We start from the raw sequence: 20,727 nt of genomic DNA on the forward strand, positions 1-20,727 counted from the left end.
ATGGTGATTGGGCGTCTGCCCAAGGGAATTTCTCTCTGTGATGTCGATGCACAAGGAACAGGCAGGATTTTCTGACAGGTTAACCCCTGTTGTCTAGGAAGGATCGTGAGTCAACTCACATCTTTGGCCAGTGCTCAAGCCAGTCAGAAGACAAGGCAAGAAGCTGGCTGTGTGACCGCTTTCCTCCAGCTGGGTGTTGCCCGAGCTAACCCTTCCATGGTCCCGTTTCAACTCCATTTCATGAAGCCTCGGGCAGTATACCCACTTGTGTCCTGTCCGGTTACAGATACTACAGCTTAGGTTTTTGGGATCCCTTGGAGATGGTCTATCCACATGGACCATCACCCCTGGGATGGATTTATTTGAATCCCACTTCATGTTGCCCCCCATGTGCCCCCCCTTGGAACCCCAACCTGGGGCAGTCACCCTTTGTTTTGTTCTCACCACCGGACGCACTGTCCACAGATTCATCTGCCAACTGGCCTGTGCTATGAAGATCCTTGGGCTCCCTGTCCACTAGCCACAGTTTAAGCTCATGGGGACATTCCCATAGCTCCAATCCTACCAGGTCATGTAGTGACTCCTGCACCTTGTGAGCAGCAATGCCAGCTGCTTTGTGCATCCAGGTCAGTTTCCCCACATGGGTGTAGGAGGGGAATGCAGGGGTTGGGGTGAAGGGGGCACACACAGTGCAGGGGGTTAAGGGCACAGGAGGGAGGTGCAGGGGTTGGGGTGAAGGGGGCACACACAGTGCAGGGGTTAGAGGCACAGGAGGGGATGGAGGTATTGAGGTGAAGGGGGCACAGTACAGTTGTTAGGGGCACAGGAGGTGGCAGAGGTTGGGGGGAAGGGGGCACACACAGTGCAGGGTTTAGGGGCACAGACAGGGGCAGGGATTGGGGTGAAGGGGGCACACACAGTGCAGGGGTTAGGGGCGCAGGAGGGAGCAGGGTTTGGGGTGAAGGGGGCACACAGTGCAGGGGTTACGGGCACAGGAGGGAGCAGGGTTTGGGGTAAAGGGGGCACACACAGTGCAGGGGTTAGGGGCACAGGAGGGGGCAGGGGTTCGGGTGAAGGGGGCACACACAGTGCAGAGGTTAGGGGCACAGGAGGGGAGTGGAGAGTTTGGGGTGAAGGGGACACACACAGTGCAGGGGCTAGGGGCACAGGAGGGGGCAGGGGTTGGGGTGAAGGGGACACACACAGTGCAGGGGTTAGGGGCACAGGAGGGGCAGAGGTTGGGAGAGAGCAGGAGAGAGCAGGGGGCAGAGAAGAGTGGGCCTGGCTGGGGCCCCCCTGGAGTGTGGGCCTGGCTCCATGGCACCAGTGACTCCATGGTAAATCCGCTACTGGCCATGCTGCTGCTACGGCTGCTGCCTCTGTCGTCCCCGGACTCTGTGGGGAACTTGCCTTCTCCAGCCGGGCAATCAGCTGCACCTGGTTTAATTTCTCAACACTTCTCTTCTCTCCCTGCACAGCTCTGTGATGCTCTCCACAGGGAGGCAGGTACCTGCAATTTTCTTGTTTGTTTCCTTTGACTAGCCTTGTTTGTACTGCTGCAAGTCACTCACTGCACAATACTCCTGGTGCATTCAGTGTCCCACCCCTGCCACCAGCTGTCAGGGACCCACAGGATCTGTGCTTTGCCCCAGCTTCTAAATGTCCCTGGTGTGCCAGACCCCAAGGAGTCCCACTTTTCTTTAAGGTTAGGCCCGGGGTCATCCTTAGCTATTCTGGGGCCCTGTGCAGCCCCCACACGGGGTGTGTGTGTGTGTGGGACTCCAGGCCTTCACGGGAGGGCTGGAGTAGGGGGCGGGGCGAACCGTGCCTACACAGCTGCGTGCTTTGCATATGGGTAGGGATGGCCCTGGATAGGCCATGCACTTTAGTGCCTCTGAGACTGAGCCTCTGGGCTCCAGCACTTCTGTTTCCCACTGTGAGCTCTGCCCAGCGAGTCCAACTGAGATAGACTCCGGGTCAGAGACTTTTTGCCCTCTCCAGGGATCAGTGCAACTCAGCAAGTACTTGCAGTGCCACCAGGCAGCATTTCAGCACAGAGCAGGCTTTACTAGTCAACTGGAGGATAGCATGGGGAAGTCCTTACGTTAGCAGAGAGAAGCAAAGGCGAACACATAGTCCTTGCTGGCCAAGTCAGGGCTCCCTTGAGCCATGCTGCTAAAGGAACCATCTTGGGATCCTCTCTCTGTCTCAGTTCCTTTATGTCTCAGTCCCAGGTGAGGGCTCCTGATTCTCCCAAGACCAGGTCTGATCCCAGCCGCCTGCCACCTCCTGGTGCATTGTACTCTTCCTGCAGACTCAGGCTGAGTTCTCAAGTTCCACCTGCTGGAGGGCCCTGTGGATAGGGGCCAACTGTTCAGTCCTTGGGGGTCTCCATTGTCTTTCCAGATCCTCCATTGATCTGGGTGGGTTTCAGCCAGTCCCTCAATGACCCATTCACACCACCCCGGCCAGCTAGTGACCCAGCACCTCACATCTCCTGCTCTGCCCCAAGAGCAGCTTTTTAACCCTTTTATGCCCACTGGGTAACAGTCCCTAGTCGAGTCAGTCACTGCCCCGCATCTCATTCCTAGAAATATTACAGACAATTCCCTCTTCGTCACTTCATGTACGACACTTCTTATTTAAAAAAACAATTAAAATTCCAGCCAGAAACTACCTTAGAGTTGCAGTTGAGAGAGCGTATCAGTAATGCAGGGTAAACCACATTACAGGGACGATGCTATTATCCAGAATCAAGCATCATAAACTCAGGAAATTCACAATTACGATTAAACTTAAAAGAAATCCAGATATGTTAAGGTCACCCACACAACTTTAACTTTGCCCTGTCATAACTTCCATACAGTTAAAACTCACTGCAATCTTGTGCCTGGGTTACATTTGAATAGTCTAGTATATGATTATTATACCTTTTTCCTGTTATTCTTTATTACAGAAATGTTCTTTGTCAGCAGACATCTTAATTCTTCCCTGCCGCGGCACCGTGCAAACCCCACACCCTTATGATTAAGGCATTTTAGTGGGGAGGAACTCAGATAACATTAAACTGATTTTTTAAAGACACATTAGATTTTTTTTTCCTCCCGGGACAACTACCGGGTAGAGTTAAGGTTGTTTGGGTGCCTTAACTGTGTATTTTCACACCTCAACATGTTTGTATCTTTTTTATATTTAACCCTAGCTGTGAATTTCTTTGGGTTTTAAGGTTTGTTTTTTGGATCATTACAACAGCTCTGTAATGTACTTTACCTAAATGACCGATATGTGCTCTCAAACTTAACTTGGGTACCCGTGATTCTACTAACAGGTGAATTTCCAGAGAAATTAGAAATAATTTGATAAAATTTCTCAACTCTAACTTTTAATGATTTTTGGCTGAGCTGTAACTGACCAAGCCATAATTAGATTGGCATACAAAGCCTGACTGGTGGATGGATAAGGACCTATATTAAAGGATCTAGTCACCCTGGGACAGGTTCACTGGATAAAGCCACCTTTTGTCCCCAAAAGACCAGTGTAAACTAATCAGAAGACATTGTCATAAACACAGTAGGATGGTCTAGTAGGCTGAGGAGGGGAATAGACCAATGAACCATGGTTCTAGTCACAAGTCAGCCCCTTACTTGCTACAAGTTGCTAGCTCCCTGTGCCTCAGTTTCCCTCTCTAAAATGAGGACCATCCGGCGTGTGTGAGGTGCTCATCTGAAACTTGCTATGGCTGTAGTTTATTCTGAATAAAACATTCATGTGTTCTCCTATGCTGACAGTGCAAGGATGGAGTTTCTCTGGCGTCTGTTGATGATGATCGGGATCCTTGCAGGGACTGGCGTGTCTCAGGGCTGCACCCCACCACCAGGGGGTAAGTAGCTGGCACAATGTTCTTTTATTTTATACCCCATTCCCTTCTGCCCCAACCTCTGCCTAGTGAGACAGCAGAAACCCTGGGACACTCTTCCCTTCCCACCACTGACCTGGGCGGGGGCTCCAGCTGGCAGGGGCAGATGGGGGAGGCTCCATCTGAAAATCTTGCTCCATCCCTGCCTTGGGGAGCAGCTCCAGCTGGATATGGGACAAGAGGGGCTGAAAGCGGTTCTGTCTGGGCTGAGACCCCAGCACCGACCTGCTGTCACTCCCATCCCCTGGGGCCATGGCTCCCACTATGAACCTGGCTCTCATGCAGTGGCTGGTTTGTGTCCCTGCCGGGAAGCCGCTCTGGCTCCATGTGGGACAAAGGGTGTCTAGAGCCCCCCAGCGATGGGCACGTCCCACCTCCCCTCTTCTCGCCCTCTGATTCCAGCTCAGAACTTGGCGCTGGGACGCCCGGCCACTCAGTCCTCCACGTATGAGAACGACGTGACTGGAAGCGCCGTGGCTGGAAAGGCCGTGGATGGAAAACGCGATGGGAACTGGGAACAAAGCTCCTGCAGCCACACGCAGCTCGACACAGAGCCGTGGTGGAACGTGGACTTGGGCAGTCGTCAGTCTGTCTCCGCAGTGATCATAAAGAACAGGGAAGAAGAATGCTGTGGGGAGAGAATCAGGGGAGCCCAGATCCGCGTGGGAGACTCCTTGGCCGACAATGGCAAGCAGAACCCCATGTGAGTTGCTTCTCCATTCTCTGGAGTGAGACGACTCCTCCCAGCTCAGACACGGGGGTTGGGTCTCATTGCCAGCCGAGGCCAGGGCGTGGTCTCTTAACCCAGGGGTGCAAGTAACTTAAAGGACTTACCCATACTCCAGAGTCCTTAGGAGGGGGCGTGGTCTCTACCAGAAGAGGCGGGGCCTTTAAATTCCTGGGAGCTTTAAATCAGGATTTAAAGCCCTTTAAATCGTCCCCGGCGCTCTGCTGCTGGAGCCCGGAGGTAGCGAGGGCGGGGCTCCAGTGCTATTTTAAGGGCCGGGGCGGTAGCTGCGGCAGGAGCCCCGGGCCCTTTAAATAGCCGCCAGAGTCCTGCCGCCGCTACCCCAGGGCTCCGGGGACGATTTAAAGGGCCCCGGGCGGTAGCTGCGGCAGGAGCCCCAGGCCCTTCAAATAGCCGCCCGAGCCCCACCACCGCTTCCCCAGGGCTCCGGCAGCAGGGTTCTGGCGGTAATTTAAAGGGCCCGGGGCTCCAGCCGCTGCTGGGAGCCCCGGGCCCTTTAAATTGCCACCAGGAGAAGCCGATCCACCCCGGTATGGTGCACTGGCTCTTGCTGATACGCCGTACCGGGGCATACCAGCTTACTGACACCCTGTCTTAACCTGGGAGCTCCCTGAGGCTGCGGGTGCTGTGCCAGGGGTGGTCTGAGTTCCTGGATGGACGGGAACCGCATGTCACTGAGCACAGCGACCCCTGCAGGGCAATCCAGGGTAGAGTCAATCTCTCTCCAGGCCCCTGCGTGTTCTCTCTGCCCGTGCAGCTGCTCCTCGTGTAGAATCATCTTATCCAAGGCAACAGGAACTGATTTTCCTAGGATCCATCGATTTCTAAGGCCTGAAGGGACCTGCAGTATCACACAGGCCAGAACACCTCACGCAGTGATTCTGCACTGAGCCCACAATTTCTCTGTGAGCTGCAGTGTATCTTTTAGGGCCTGTCTACACTGGCAAGTTTTGTGGATGAAACCAATGTCGACAAGGAAAAATCGACAAAAACAAAGTTGCCGAAGTGTGTCTACATTTGCTCCCTCTGTCAACAGATCATGTCCATGTTCGGGGCACCATTGTCGACAGCGAGAGCAATGGACAGTGGGTGTATATCCCACAGTGCCTGGCGACACCATCCGTCGCTAGGTGTTGTGGGAATGCAGAAACAGAGCGCGGCGCATCCTGGGACATGCAAAATGTCCCGTCATGCACCGCTTTGTGTCCCAGCCCTCCAACGGTTTCTGGCTTCCTTTCGCGCCGTTTTCCCAACTGTCATTGTTTTGTAGTGCGCACCAGCATCTGCAGTGAGAGAAGATGGATCCCGCACTTCTCTCCTATCCGCTCTTAGCTGTCGTGAGGACATCGCGCATGGCAGTACAGTTACTCGCAGAGTTACTGACAGAGGATGAACTGCAGGCACCCGAGTGGGATACAGACAGCAGCCACTTCGCAGTGCTTTGTGCATTCACAGAGCAGCTGCATACGGTGGCCCGTCGCTTTTGGGCTAGGGAAACAAGCCCTGATGGCTGGAATCGCATGGTCATGCAGCTGTGGGATGAAGACCGGTGGGTACAGAACATTAGGATGTGTAAAGCAATGTTCCTGGAGCTACGTGCTGAGCTGTCCCCCGACCTGCGGTGCAAGGACACCAGATTGAGAGCTGCCCTTTCGGTAGAGAAGCGTGTTGCAATCGCTGTGTGGAAGCTGGCGAATCCAGACTGCTACCGGTCAGTTGCAAATCAATTTGGAGTAGGAAAGTCCACTGTTGGAGCTGTATTACTCCACGTGTGCAGGGCAATACATCACATCCTGCTGCGGAGGATCGTCACTCTGGGAAATGTGCATGAAATAGTGGATGGCTTTGCAGGGATGGGTTTCCCTAACTGTGGCGGGGCGATTGATGGCACACACATTCCAATTTTAGCGCCAGACCACCTTGCCTCAGAGTACATCAATAGGAAGGGGTACTTCTCCCTGGTGTTGCAGGCGCTTGTGGATCACTGAGAGCGTTTCACGGACCTCAGTGCAGGCTGGTCTGGAAAGGTGCATGATGCACAGAAAGCTGCAGGCGGGACTTTCTTTGCAGACCACAAGATCACAGTGGGGGATGTGGAAATGCCCATAGTAATCGTGGGAGACCCGGCTAACCCCTTACAGCCCTGGCTCATGAAACCTTACACAGGACACCTGGACAGCAGCAAGGAGCGTTTTAACAACAGGCTGAGCAGGTGCCGCATGGTAGTCGAATGTGCCTTAGGCCGTTTGAAAGCTCGCTGGAGGGTCTCAATGGCAGGCTAGACCTTACTGAGGATAATATTCCCGTGGTCATAGCCACGTGCTGCACTTTGCATAATCTGTGTGAATCTAGGGGTGAAATGTTTGCTCAGGTGTGGAGCACTGAGGCAGATCTGCACACTTTGAACAGCCAGATGCTAGAGCTGTCAGAAGAACCAGAGGGCTGCTATTAACATCAGAGAGGCCTTGAGGAACCACTTGGACAATGAGGGGCAGTAACACATGTCTGCTTTGAAAGTGCTTCCCTGGTGCAGCCAGGTACAATTTTGGGGCCCAAGACCCATGCAACACAATGCTTTAGAAGCCTGTTCCCGAGAGTGAATTGGTTGCTATACGCTTTTGTAGAGCACAGAATAAAAACGCTGTACCATTAAATACCTTAGCCTTTAGTTATTGTTAACAATGGTAAAACCTCACAACTGTGTGCAGCTCCAGCTATCATTGTGCAAGCTGTGAGAGCGGGTGGAGTGAGGGGGAAACTCACGAGTGCTGTGAAGTGCAAAGGAATGTGTGGGCGTGGAGGGGGGTGGGGTTGGCACAGAATTGTGCATCTGCATGTGCTGCAGTGGAGCTCGACCACGGATCTGCTCAGTCTGCAGCTCTGTCTGATCCTCCATCACTTTTATTATCCGCTCTGTCGCTTGCCTAGCAAATGCAGCGTTCTCTTTTCTGTCCTGCCTTTCGGCTTCCCAGCACTTAGGGTTCTTCCTTATCTGCCGAAGCTGGTCCGTGGGGGTGCGCGGTGTGTTCCTCAAGGTCTGTGCTGAACAGAAGAGGGATTGTTACATTCCAACAGACGATTGAAACATTTCAGTAACAAGGGCCTTTTGCTAGTAGAAATCACTTTCTCTCGGAGACTCTAGGCAGGCACACAGCTCCGCGAGCAGGGCCGGCTCCAGGCACCAGCCCAGCAAGCCGCTGCTTGGGGCGGCCAATGGAAAGGGGCGGCACGTCCGGGTCTTCGGCGGCGGGTCTCTCAGTCCCTCTCTGTGGGAAGGACCCGCCGCCGAAGAATGAAGCGGTGGCGGTAGAGCTACCACCGAAGTGCCGCCGATCGCGGCTTTATCTTTTTTTCTCCCACTTTGCCGCTTGGGGTGGCAAAACAGCTGAAGCCGGCCCTGTTCACGAGCACCCCAATCACGGTGAGTGTCGGGAGTGGGGGGGAGGCGTTTGTGCGTACGGACAAAACGGTCACGGCTTGCAGGGCAGCTTTGCAGGGAACGCATTCTAAAATTATCCCACATTTTTTCACTTTGTCACTGCTGGCTGACATCTCACTGCTGCGGTAACCAGGGAAACCAGGGCACAACTACTGCATGCTTGCGGCTTTCACCCCGGTCTATATGCAGCTCACTATGTGCCGCTTTGGTCCCAGCTCCAGCGGTTGCTAAATGGCAGGGGACAGTTTCCTACAATGCGGGAACTAACAAGGCTACAATCCCTTGGAATCGGTGGCAGAGGATTAACAAGTAACTCTTGGAAACTTTCCAGAGCCTCTCTGGAGGATTCCCTGCAGGTCTCGATGTCCGTTGACACCCTGCTTAGCCATGCAGATTAGCTACACAGGGCAATGTCCAGCTCACGAAAAACACTACCTGCCTCCCACTTTTCGATTCCCTACACAAGCCACAGCAACTTACCCAGCGTCTCATCTGTTTCCTGCTCCCCGTTGAGCACTTCTGGAGTGGAGAAAAGTTCCTGGTGGCCTGCCCCACTGGGCGACCCCGCTGGGAGCACCACATCCTCTTCTTCATCTAGAATTTCAGCCTCTGGGTTACCCCCTCTTTCTGCTGCCTCCGAAGTATCCATGGGGCTATCGGTGATGGAGGTGGGGTCACCACCGAGGATAGCATTCAGCTCCTTATAGAAGCGGCAGGTCTTAGATGCAACACCAGAGCAATGGTTCGCCTCCCATGCCTTGTGGTTCACCTGCCTCAGCTCCTTTATCTTCTGCTGCGTGTCCCGATCAGAGCCCTTTTCACACAAGCTTCGAGAAATTTGTCCATATGTGTCCTGATTCCTACGGGTCACCCGCAGCTGCGACTGAACAGACTCCGCTCCCCATATACTGATCAGATCCAACAGCTCCACGGTGGTCCAAGCGGGAGCGCGTTTGGTGCGATAGCCAGCCACGCTCACCTGGGAAGCCAGCAAGGGGGAAATGAGATTTAAAATTCCCGGGGCTTGCAAGGGGGAGGGGCGGGTTGGTTGCAGGACAGCAGAGTTCAAACCGCTGACCAGAGCGGCAGCATGGGAATTGTGCGACACTTTCTGGAGGCCAATAAAAAAAAAAAAGGCGTGGTGTCTACACTGGCTGTTTGTTGACAATAAAGGGAGGGAAAAAGACAGAAGTATCTCACAGGGGTGGAAGTTTTTGTCGCCAAAACTGGGCGTTTTTTTTGTTTTTTAAAGTCACATTGCAGTGTGTACGCTATCGCTGTTTTGTCGCCAAAAGGTAGTTTTTGGTGACAAAACTTGCCAGTGTAGACGAGCCCTTAGACTGACATCCGGTCTTGATATCAAGACTCCAAGGGAAGAAGAATCCACTATGTCCCTCGGTTATCTGCCCCCTCGGTTAATGACGCTGACTGATGAAATGTGAACCTTATTTCTAGTTGGAGTTGGGTTGTGACGGGAACAGGGACACACCCCGTCTCCTACAGTCTGTCATTCACTCCGTGCTTTGGCCTCTGCAGGCTCAGAGTTAAAGGGTCGTCAGTCCTGCTGCCAACTCGCCTGTGCCCCCTAATCTCAGCCTCTCGCTCTTGTCTTCTGCTCTTTGCAGCTGCGGGACCATCACCGACACCGCACCAGGATCCCTCAGCACCATCTGCTGCAACCGGCTGGAGGGCCGCTACGTCACCATCACCATCCCGGGCAGGGCGGAGTATCTCACCCTGTGTGAGGTTGAGGTCTACGGCACCCAGCCGGGGGATGAGTGCTAGGAAACACGAGTGACACAGTCCATGGTGCGGGGAAGCACCTCGCCCTGCCCTGGGGGCGGAAGGGGGGAGGTTGGTGCAGAAATGAGCCACTGTCCCCTAATAAACTCCACTGGTCTCTTCCTGCGTCTCTCCTGTCGTTTGTCTCCATCCTGCGCCGTTCTGGCCATGTCCCCCTCCCCTTCCCTGCCCCTACAGGCAACGTGGTTCTGATCCCATATGGGCCTCGGCTCCAAACCCCAGATGGGATTTGGGTTAATCCAGTTCTGCTGCTGCTGCTGCTTCCAGCCCTTCCCTCCTCCGAACGCCCACTGCCCATTCCCCAGCCTGCTTCCCCCTCTGAGTACAACCCGCTGTCTGGTTCCCTGTCCCTTCTCCCAACCTGGGGCTGAGGCACCTGTTCTCCCTTCCCCCTTCAACCCAACGCTCCTTCACAGCCCTCCCCCGAACTCCAGCTGCCCTGCTGTCACTGCTAGCCCTGGGCCATCAGCAGAGCCGGGCTGGCTTTGGCCTGTCCATCCACGAACTCTGCAGCTGCTTGGGCCCTTCTGGGATGCCTCTGACCCTGAGGAGCCCCAGGAGGGTGGAAGAGCAGAGCTGACAGCTGATCTGGGGCCAGATTCCAGGCGGGTGCAATTGGGCACAACTCCACTGGTGGCACTGGGATTGCAGCCGCTTGTGCCAGGGCTGAATTTCACCCCTATATTGTGCACAGTGAACGTGAGCCAGGCAGCGGCTACAGAGCGGTGCCCAGCCCCGAGCCTGCAATTTCGTGTGCAAGGTACTTTAATATTCTTGGATGGAGATTATGCGGGTCCCCAATTTAGTCCCATTAAACTGTTTGAGTTTTAATTTCACCTCAGATGTGGAATTACTTCCCTCTCCCTCAGCTCCTCCATTACTCCTGACTCCCCAAAGCCTTTGCGCTGCTTCTGAGGGGTGCGGGACATATATTTCTGTATTGTAGTTTAAATGAATTATTACTCAAAGTTCTGTATTAATATGCATAGTAAGGAATCTATTTGTCAAAAAACATTTCCTGAATCTTTTTTTGTTGTCTGTATTGTTACAGACATAGTTCTGACAGATATTTTGAAATAAATTACCAAAATAATTGAAACCGGCATGATAATATTGTGTCATTTGGACCAATAAAATATGCAGAATTATGCAGAATTTTAAAATAATGTGCACAGAATTTTTAATATTTTGGTGCAGAATTCCCCCAGGAGTACCTGTAATGAAACACAAATTGTTTTCTTGCACCCAGTTTACCAAGCAGTCTAGAACCCTCTGTATCAGTGACCTGTCCTCTTCATTATTTACCTCTCCCCCAGTTTTTGTCATCTGCAAACTTCAGTCATGATCTTATGTTTTCTTCCTGGTCACTGATAAAAATGCTAAATAGCATTGGGCTAAGAACCAATGTTGAGGAACCCTGCTGGAAACAGAGCCACTCCATAACAATTCCCCACTTACAGTTACATTTTTTAGACTAATCAGCTGCTCCATTATCTTGCCCAGGATCGATGACAGGCCTATAATTACGCTGGTCATCCTGGTTACCATTTAAAAAACTGGCTCAACTTTAGCTTTCTTCCAGTCGTCTGGAACTTCCCCAGTGCTCCAAGTCTTATGAAAATCAATGCTAGCAGTGCAGCGAGCTCCTCGGCCAGCTCTTTTAAAATTCTTGGGGGCAAGTTATCTAGATCTGTTGATTTAAAAATGTCTGACTTTATTAGCTTCTGTTTAACATCCTCCAGAGATACTAGTGGAACAGAAAGAGTGTTATCGTCACTGTGTGATGAGAGTGTATCATTTGTTTTTTCCCGAAAAATACAGACCAGGAATATTTATTGAAAACTTCTGCCTCTTCTTCATTATTATTTATAATTCTCCCATTTTCATCTAGTAATGGACCAATACCATTGTGAAGATTATTTTTATTCCCAATACGGTATATATTCAAAACCCCTTATTGTCTTTAACACTGGTGGCCTTAGATTTCTCCTTGTATCCCTAGGCTTCCATTAGCAATTTTCTACAATTCCTAACTTCTGATTTATATTCATTACTATCATTTCCCCTTTCTTCCATTTGTTCTATTTTTTCTTATATATATTATTATTTTTTTACAGCTACCTTCACTTCCTCTCTAAACCAGGTTGGTTATTTAACCAGCATGGCCCTCTTCCTCCACTGTGGAATTGTGGCTTTTTGAACCCATAGTAGTAAGGTGTCCTTAAATGATTCCCAATTATTCAGATTTTTCTGATTAAATTTTTCCTCCCAGTTGATTCCATTCATAATTGTTTTCAGCTTTGTGAAATTGGCCCTCGTGAAGAAGCACCAAGTATGTATATTACTGGTCTGGACTCTATTCTGTTTGCACATTTTAAATGTGATCAAGTCATGATCACTTGTACCTAAGTTACCACTGACTTTTAGTTCTGTGATCAGTTCCCTTCTGTTAGGACAATGCTAACCCTAACTACTGGCCTTAAAGTTTATAAGACAGGTGCCAGGGCTGTCAGCTCCTCCATTCATTTTGTGAATGGTGCCTAAGTACCAACTTCTTCCCCCCCCCCCCCCCCAAAAAAAAAAAAACCTATTTGGCATGTTTCCGTGAATTTCCTATTAGCAGAATAAATTAATCGCCCACCTCCAATTCTCAGGTCAGAGCTGGAGCCAAAAGCGGTTTAGCACCATCTGGGCTGTTCTAAGGTGTTTTCTGGACTCTGAGTTGGGAACAAACCCATAAAGCGTCACTGAACAGTGAACAAACCTGAAACCACAAGAGACATTTCACTACTAGACTGTGAAAGACAGCGACTCATATCCCAACTGGCCACGTCCCCTCTCCATGTAAACCCTACGGCCAGGAGCTCCTGAGGGGAAGAGCTCTCTAGTCCCTCTGTTGCTGAAAAGTGTTGTCACAGAGATTCATTTGTATAGGCAACTTACCCACAATTCTTCTATCGGCTCTTGAGTGGTCACCATAACTAGCTAGGAACTTGGATTTTGGGGTAGTGAGCCCCCCCAGAGAGGCTCACAAGGGGGAATGAACTGTTTACAAGGAGCCAGGAGTCTGCTGAAAAGTCCCATGTGCTCTTGTCTCCCCGTCTCTGGAGATTTTGCTGTGAGAGATAACAAAGAGTGAGGACTTTGTGGCAAGAAAGAACACAGAGCACAGGTGCTGCAGAGAAGCGGGTGGACTCTGGTGAGGCCCTTGCTACCCAGCCAGCGTCTTAATAAAACTGAATATTTAATAAAGCTGAATCACTAATCTGGGTTAGATGGTGGCACCTCTGGACAAGCAGCTGCCTTGGACTGGAGACAGGGTTGCAAACAGACATTTGGATGACTGCAACACCCTGATGTGAACCATGAGCAGGGCTTGGTGGATAAGCGAGGTGGTGTGGCCAAGAGGGTATCACCTGGGAGACCTTCTCACGGGCACGTGGGAAGGGAGTTAGATGGACGACTGCCAAAGGAGAGCAGGGCAGGCATTTTATTCTTTATTTGTGTATCTATCCTGTGACTGTTATTTCACGTTGGACTGTTCTCCTTCCCCTGATAAAGAGTTCCTTGTTTGCATCAATGGCTATTAGCCAGGATGGACAGGGATGGTGTCCCTAGTCTCTGTTTGCCAGGAGCTGGGAATGGGTGACAGGGGATGGATCACTTAATGATTCCCTGTTCTGTTCATTCCCTCTGGGGCCCCTGGCATTGGCCACTGTTGGTAGACAGGATACTGGGCTAGATGGACCTTATGTTCTCTGCCGAGCACTGAGCATACTGCCAGAGCTAGCAGTCATTGATCCAACAAAAACATCATGTGCAACTGCTGCGGCTCCTGCCCAGTGACCTACTATCTGCAGTACCTGCAGAGGAGAAGAAAAGCCAAGTCATGCAAATGCTCTTTCTGCTGCCAATGGCAGCGAGTCTGGGGAGGACAATAGCAGGGCAGGGTGTGTCTTGGATTAGACTGGGGGCTTCAGCAGTACCGGACCCCACACACATATCCCTGCTGCCAGTCTTAGTTGCCAAAACCTGAGCGAGGTAAGGAAAGCCCAGCTCCTGCTGCTCTTCCCAAGGGATTATGCCCTACGATCACTCGCCAACCTCTCCAACAAAGCTAGAGAGCAGAGAGTCAAGCCCGCAAACAATTTCAGATCTCTTTGAAGAAGGGGAGGCTCTGACAATGCTCCTTTGTTGGATAATTTAGAATTACCTGAGGAAGGCTTTCCAGGTTCACTGGAACCTTTGTCACTAGGACAGGACAAAGAGGGTGTCAATAGCTGAGTGGCTCTGAGGGACGACATCACAGGCACTAGGCCAGAGAGCAATTGAACAAATACAGGCCCTGTCTACACCAAATGTATGTGACAGGGTCTTCCAACTGGTTAGCACTTCACTTACGATGAGCCAGGGGTCAGCAGTGAAGGAGCGGCACATATAGTGCACTGGTTTATGGTGGCTCTAGTAGGAATCCTAAGACATCATAAAAAGGTGTGTGTGTGTGGGAGGGAATTAGGTGAATGTGACTTGCCGGGATGACATTCTTAGCTGGCAGGAGGAAGTGAGTCCTGTGGCCAGAAGTTCCAGAGGGGAACGAGCTCTCTACTCCCTCTGTTGGTGAAAAGGGAAAAGTGCTGCCATATGGAGCTTCATTTGCATAGGCTACATACCCACAGTTCCACTAGTAACACTTGGGAAGTCACTGTAACTCCATTGAATTTGGATTTTGGGGGCTAGTGGGCTCCCAGAAATGCTTAGGGAGGGAGGGGAAAAGCTTATTTCCAAATAGCAAAGTTTTTGCTCCGGGCCTTTGTCTCTTTTTCCTGGAGACTCTGGGGCAAGAAACAACACAGACTGAAGATTTCCTGGGAAGAGATGATGCAATACACATGATAGGAGCAGGGAAGGGGGTGGACTTACCCTTGCTTAGAATCTTGAAGATGAGGTTAGACATCTTTCAAAAAGATTTGCTTTAATCCAACGTTTGGGTGAGATTCTATGGCCTGTGTGAGGGTGGGTAAGCATGGCCATACTGGGTCAGACCAAAGGTCCATCTATCCCAGTATCCTGTCTGCCGACAGTGGCCAATACCAGGTGCCCCAGAGCGAGTGAACCTAACAAGTAATAATCAAGTGATCTCTCTCCTGCCATCCATCACAACCCTCTGATAAACAGAGGCTAGGGACACCATTCCTTACCCATCCTGGCTAATAACCATTAATGGATTTAACCTCCATGAATTTATCCAGTTCTTTTTTAAATGCTGTTATAGTCCTAGCCTTCACAACCTCCTCAGGCAAGGAAAGGCCATTACGTTTCACCCAAATACTGGGAATAATTTTGTTCAACATCTTTATCATTGATCTGGAAGATGGGATTAATTGCACCCTCAGCAAGTTTGCAGATGACACTAAGCTGGGGAGAGAGGTAGATACACTGGAGGGTAGGGATAGGGTCCAGAGTGACCTAGACAAATTGGAGGATTGGGCCAAAAGAAATCTGATGAGGTTCAAGAAGGACAAGTGCCAAGTTCTGCACTTAGGACGGAAGAATCCCACGCACCGCTACAGGCTGGGGACCAACTGGCTAAGCGGCAGTTCTACAGAAAGGGACCAGGAGATTACAGTGGATGAGAAGCTGGATATGAGTCAGCAGTGTGCCCTTGTTGCCAAGAAGGCCAACAGCACATTGGTCTGTATTAGTAGGAGCATTGCCAGCAGATCGAGGGAAGTGACTATTCCCCTCTATTCGAAACTGGTGAGGCCACACCTGGAGTATTGCATCGAGTTTTGATCCCCACACTACAGAAGGGATGTGGACAAATTGGAGAGAGTCCAGCGGAAGGCAAGAAAAATGATTAGCGGGCTGGGGCACATGACTTATGAGGAGAGACTGAGGGAACTGGGCTTGTTTAGTCTGCAGAAGAGAAGAATGAGGGGGGATTTGATAGCTGCTTTCAACTACCTGAAGGGGGGTTCCAAAGAGGATGGATCTAGACTGTTCTCAGTGGTAGCAGATGACAGAACAAGGAGCAAGGGTCTCAAGTTGCAATGTGCGAGGTCTAGGTTGGATATTAGGAAACATTATTTCACTTGGTGTGTGGTGAATGGGATACAACCATTCCTGGGTACAAAATATATTGGAAGGACAGAACAGGTCGTGTGGGGGGGAGTGGCACTATATGTGAAAGAAAATGTAGAATCAAATGAAGTACAAATCTTAAGTGAATCCACATGTTCCATAGAATCTCTATGGATAGAAATTTCATGCTCTAATAAGAATACAACATTAGGGATCTATTATAGACCACCTGACCAGGACGGTGATAGTGATGATGAAATGCTAAGGGAAATTAGAGAGGCTATCAAAATTAAGAACTCAATAATAGTGGGGGATTTCAATTATCCCCATATTGACTGGGAACATGTCACCTCAGGATGAAATGCAGAGATAAAATTTCTCGATACTTTAAATGACTGCTTCATGGAGCAGCTGGTACGGGAACCCACAAGGGGAGAGGCAACTCTAGATTTAGTCCTGAGTGGAGCGCAGGATCTGGTCCAAGAGGTAACTATAACAGGACCGCTTGGAAATAGTGACCATAATACAATAGCATTCAACATCCCTGTGGTGGGAAGAACATCTCAACAGCCCAACACTGGCATTTAATTTCAAAAGGGGGAACTATGGAAAAATGAGAGGGTTAGTTAAACAGAAGTTAAAAAGTACAGTGACCAAAGTGAAATCCCTGGAAGCTGCATGGGTGCTTTTTAAAGACACCATAATAGAGACCCAACTTCAATGTATACCCCAAATTAAGAAACACAGTAAAAGAACTAAAAAAGAGCCACTGTGGCTTAACAACCATGTAGAAGAAGCAGTGAGAGATAAAAAGACTTCCTTTAAAAAGTGGAAGTCAAATCCTAGTGAGGCAAATAGAAAGGAGCATAAACGCTGCCAAATTAAGTGCAAGAATGTAATAAGAAAAGCCAAAGAGGAGTTTGAAGAACGGCTAGCCAAAAACTCCAAAGGTAATAACAAAATGTTTTTGAAGTACATCAGAAGCAGGAAGCCTGCTAAACAACCGGTGGGGCCCCTGGACGATCGAGATACAAAAGGAGCGCTTAAAGACGATAAAGTCATTGCGGAGAAACTAAATGGATTCTTTGCTTCAGTCTTCATGGCTGAGGACGTTAGGGAGATTCCCAAACCTGAGCCGGCTTTTGTAGGTGACAAATCTGAGGAACTGTCACAGATTGAAGTGTCACGAGAGGAGGTTTTGGAATTAATTGATAAACTTAACATTAACAAGTCACCAGGACCAGATGGCATTCACCCAAGAGTTCTCAAAGAACTCAAATGTGAAATTACAGAACTATTAACTATGGTTTGTAACCTGTCCTTTAAATCAGCTTCTGTACCCAACGACTGGAAGATAGCTAATGTAACATTGTAGTGGGGTGGACTGCCCCACTCCCTGAGAGGGTGGGCTGCAGCAGCCCAGTGCATCTGCACAGACAGGGAGCCAATTAGAGAAGGGCTTATTGGGAGCCAATCAGGGTCCAGATTGGAGGCAGCCAATCAGGGCCAGGCTCAGCCCTATAAAAAGGCTGCTCAGGGAAAGAGCAGTCAGTCTGTCCCAGGCCTTCAACAGGGGAAGGTCTGTCTCCAGCGCTGGGAGACTAGCACTTGCACAGCACAATACTGGCCAGGCTCAGGGAGCAGAAGGGAGCTCTAGTCCATAGCCTGCCAGGCTGCAGGCCCTGAAGGAAAGGGCCTAACGGGTGCAAGGGGCCATAGGGGAAATGGCCCAGGGAAATGGACAACGGAGGGGAGAGAAGGAGGACAGCGAGGCTGCCTCCAGAGGGTCCCTGGGCTGGGACCCAGAATAGAGGGTGGGCCTGGCTCCCCCTTTTTCCCCCTTGCAGTACACCCAGCCATCAGCCGTCGGGAGCGGCCATCATGGACTACTCCAGATCCCTGACAAGAGGGATTAGACTTTGGGGAGTGTGGTTGTACATGGTGGCTGGGGCATAGAGAGACTGCTGATCAACCCCCCCCCCCGGAAGGGGGTGTGGATGGACAAAGTGGCACTGCCGGAGGGCAGTGGTTGGGAAGAGGATGCCCCGAGTTGGGAGCAACGCGGGTCCAGACGCCAACTGAGGGCGAGACGATGGATGGGACACCACCAGGAGGGGGCGCTCCACTGGACAGAGAGAATTCCCAGAGACAACCAGCAGAAGGTGCCAGGTGGTGAGTCCCGACACCGTTACAAATGCCAATATTTAAAAAGGGCTCTAGAGGTGATCCCGGTAATTACAGACCTGTAAGTCTAACGTCGGTACCAGGCAAATTAGTTGAAACAATAGTAAAGAATAAAATTGTCAGACACATAGAAGAACATAAATTGTTGGGCAAAAGTCAACATGGTTTCTCTAAAGGGAAATCGTGTCTTACTAATCTATTAGTTCTTTGAAGGGGTCAACAAACATGTGGACAAGGGGGATCCAGTGGACATAGTGTACTTAGATTTCCAGAAAGCCTTTGACAAGGTCCCTCACCAAAGGCTCGTACGTAAATTAAGTTGTCATGGGATAAAAGGGAAGGTCCTTTCATGGACTGAGAACTGGTTAAAAGACCGGGAACAAAGGGTAGGAATTAATGGTAAATTCTCAGAATGGAGAGGGGTAACTAGTGGTGTCCCCCAAGAGTCAGTCCTAGGACCAATCCTATTCAACTTATTCATAAATGATCCGGAGAAAGGGGTAAACAGTGAGGTGGCAAAGTTTGCAGATGATACTAAACTGCTCAAGATAGTTAAGACCAAAGCAGACTGTGAAAAACTTCAACAAGATCTCACAAAACTAAGTGATTGGGCAACAAAATGGCAAATGAAATTTAATGTGGATAAATGTAAAGTAATGCACATTGGGAAAAATAATGCCAACTATACATACAATATGATGGGGGCTAATTTAGCTACAACGAATCAGGAAAAAGATCTTGGAGTCATCGTGGATAGTTCTCTGAAGACGTCCACGCAGTGTGCAGTGGCAGTCAAAAAAGCAAACAGGAAGTTAGGAATCATTAAAAAGGGAACAGAGAATAAGATAGAGAATATCTTATTGCCCTTCTATAAATCCAAGGTATGCCCACATCTTGAATACTGTGTACAGATGTGGTCTCCTCATCTCAAAAAAGATATACTGGCATTAGAAAAGGTTCAGAAAAGGGCAACTAAAATGATTAGGGGTTTGGAACAGGTCCCATATGAGGAGAGATTAAAGAGGCTAGGACTCTTCAGCTTGGAAAAGAGGAGACTAAGGGGGGATATGATAGAGGTATATAAAATCATGAGTGGTGTGGAGAAAGTGGATAAGGAAAAGTTATTTATTTATTCCCATAATACAAGAACTAGGGGTCACCAAATGAAATTAACGGGCAGCAGGTTTAAAACAAATACAAGGAAGTTCTTCTTCACACAGTGCGCAGTCAACTTGTGGAGCTCCTTGCCCAGGGCCACCCCAAGCAAAAAAAAAAGCTGGAATGCCCACCCTTGAAAGGTGCCACCCCAAGCACATGCGTGGAATGCTGGTGCCTAGAGCTGGCCCTGGCTATGAGTCAAGTTCCCAGCATGCCTCTTTCTCCATCCCATAATGCCAGCCGTATCCCATAATTTTTGCACCTTTTAAAAAAAAAAATCCAAGCAACCCATGTGGCTCTTTTCAGTGTCTGCCATCTCTGTCAGCAGCATGGAGCCTGCAGAACTCTGCACTGTTCTCATGAATCTTGCAAACACAGAACACGCAGTTCTCCTATATTAGCAGACCCACAGGAATTACTGCCACAACAGGGGACATGACCATTTCTTCAAGGAAAATTTGCTGACCGACATAGCGAGAACAATTCAAGTCTGTTGGTGGAGTTCATGGAGAAGCTGCAGACAGGGGAGCGCCGCTTCTGGGCCCACAAAAGCAGCACTGACTGGTGGGATCGCATCGTAATGCAGTTTTGGGACGACGAGCAGTGGCTGCAGAACTTTTCAATGCGAAAGGCCACATTCCTAGATCTGTGGGCTGAGTTTACCCCAGCCCTGCAGCGTGTGGACACCAGAAGGAGAGTTGCATTGACAGCAGAGAATTGAGTGGTGAGAGCACTCTGGAAATTTGCAACAACAGATTGGAACCAGCCAGTGGGAAATAGTTTTGGAGTTGAAAAATCCACAGTGGGGGCCGTTGTTATGCAAGTGTGCAGTGCCACTAATCGTCTCCTGCTATGCAGGACTGTGGCCCTCGGCTATGTATAGGACAAAGCAGATAGATTTGCAGCAGTGGGGTTCCCGAATGGTTGTGGGGCAGTAGATGGCAGGTATATCCCTAGTTTGGCACCACCCCAGGGTCTCCCCCTCCTAGGCAGGTCTCTCTCCAGGTAAACAATTACAGCATGCATTTATACCTTTATTACAGGCAATAATAAGCAACACTACACAGACAGGAGCAAGCAACAGCTGCATTTTGTTTATACATAGGTCAGCCTGATCACTTATTTTTCTCACTTATTTTGACTCTAGTCCACATTCTATCTTATCTACACAAGGTCGCAACAACTTCTCACCCAGTTCTTTCCCACTCGCCTCACACATCCTCGCTTCTACAAATCTCGCGTTATTAGGGTTCCAGTTAGCCTGACTCTTGCTAACAGATACTGTTTGCATTGAAATCCCCTTCCAATCCCTGTCAGTTCTTTCTCTACTTCCACATCCTTCTAGTACAACAAATAGTCTCAAACCTCTATTTGCACTAAGCCTCGGATTTCAGATTC

At 49.9% G+C, this 20,727-nt stretch overlaps 1 protein-coding gene across 1 annotated transcript in view; it reads left to right on the top strand.

Moving 5' to 3' along the window:
• Window positions 1–20,727, top strand: part of LOC101948759 (uncharacterized) — a 138,119-nt gene that overhangs the window by 55,006 nt on the left and 62,386 nt on the right. The window contains exons 13-15 of the mRNA XM_065582488.1: window positions 3,789–3,880; window positions 4,319–4,619; window positions 9,729–9,881. Coding sequence (XP_065438560.1) covers window positions 3,789–3,880; window positions 4,319–4,619; window positions 9,729–9,881 — 546 coding nt within the window. The remainder of the gene's footprint in view (window positions 1–3,788; window positions 3,881–4,318; window positions 4,620–9,728; window positions 9,882–20,727) is intronic.

The sequence above is a fragment of the Chrysemys picta genome, chromosome 2, assembly GCF_011386835.1.
Source record: "Chrysemys picta bellii isolate R12L10 chromosome 2, ASM1138683v2, whole genome shotgun sequence".
In the NCBI taxonomy this organism is placed as follows: domain Eukaryota; kingdom Metazoa; phylum Chordata; order Testudines; family Emydidae; genus Chrysemys; species Chrysemys picta.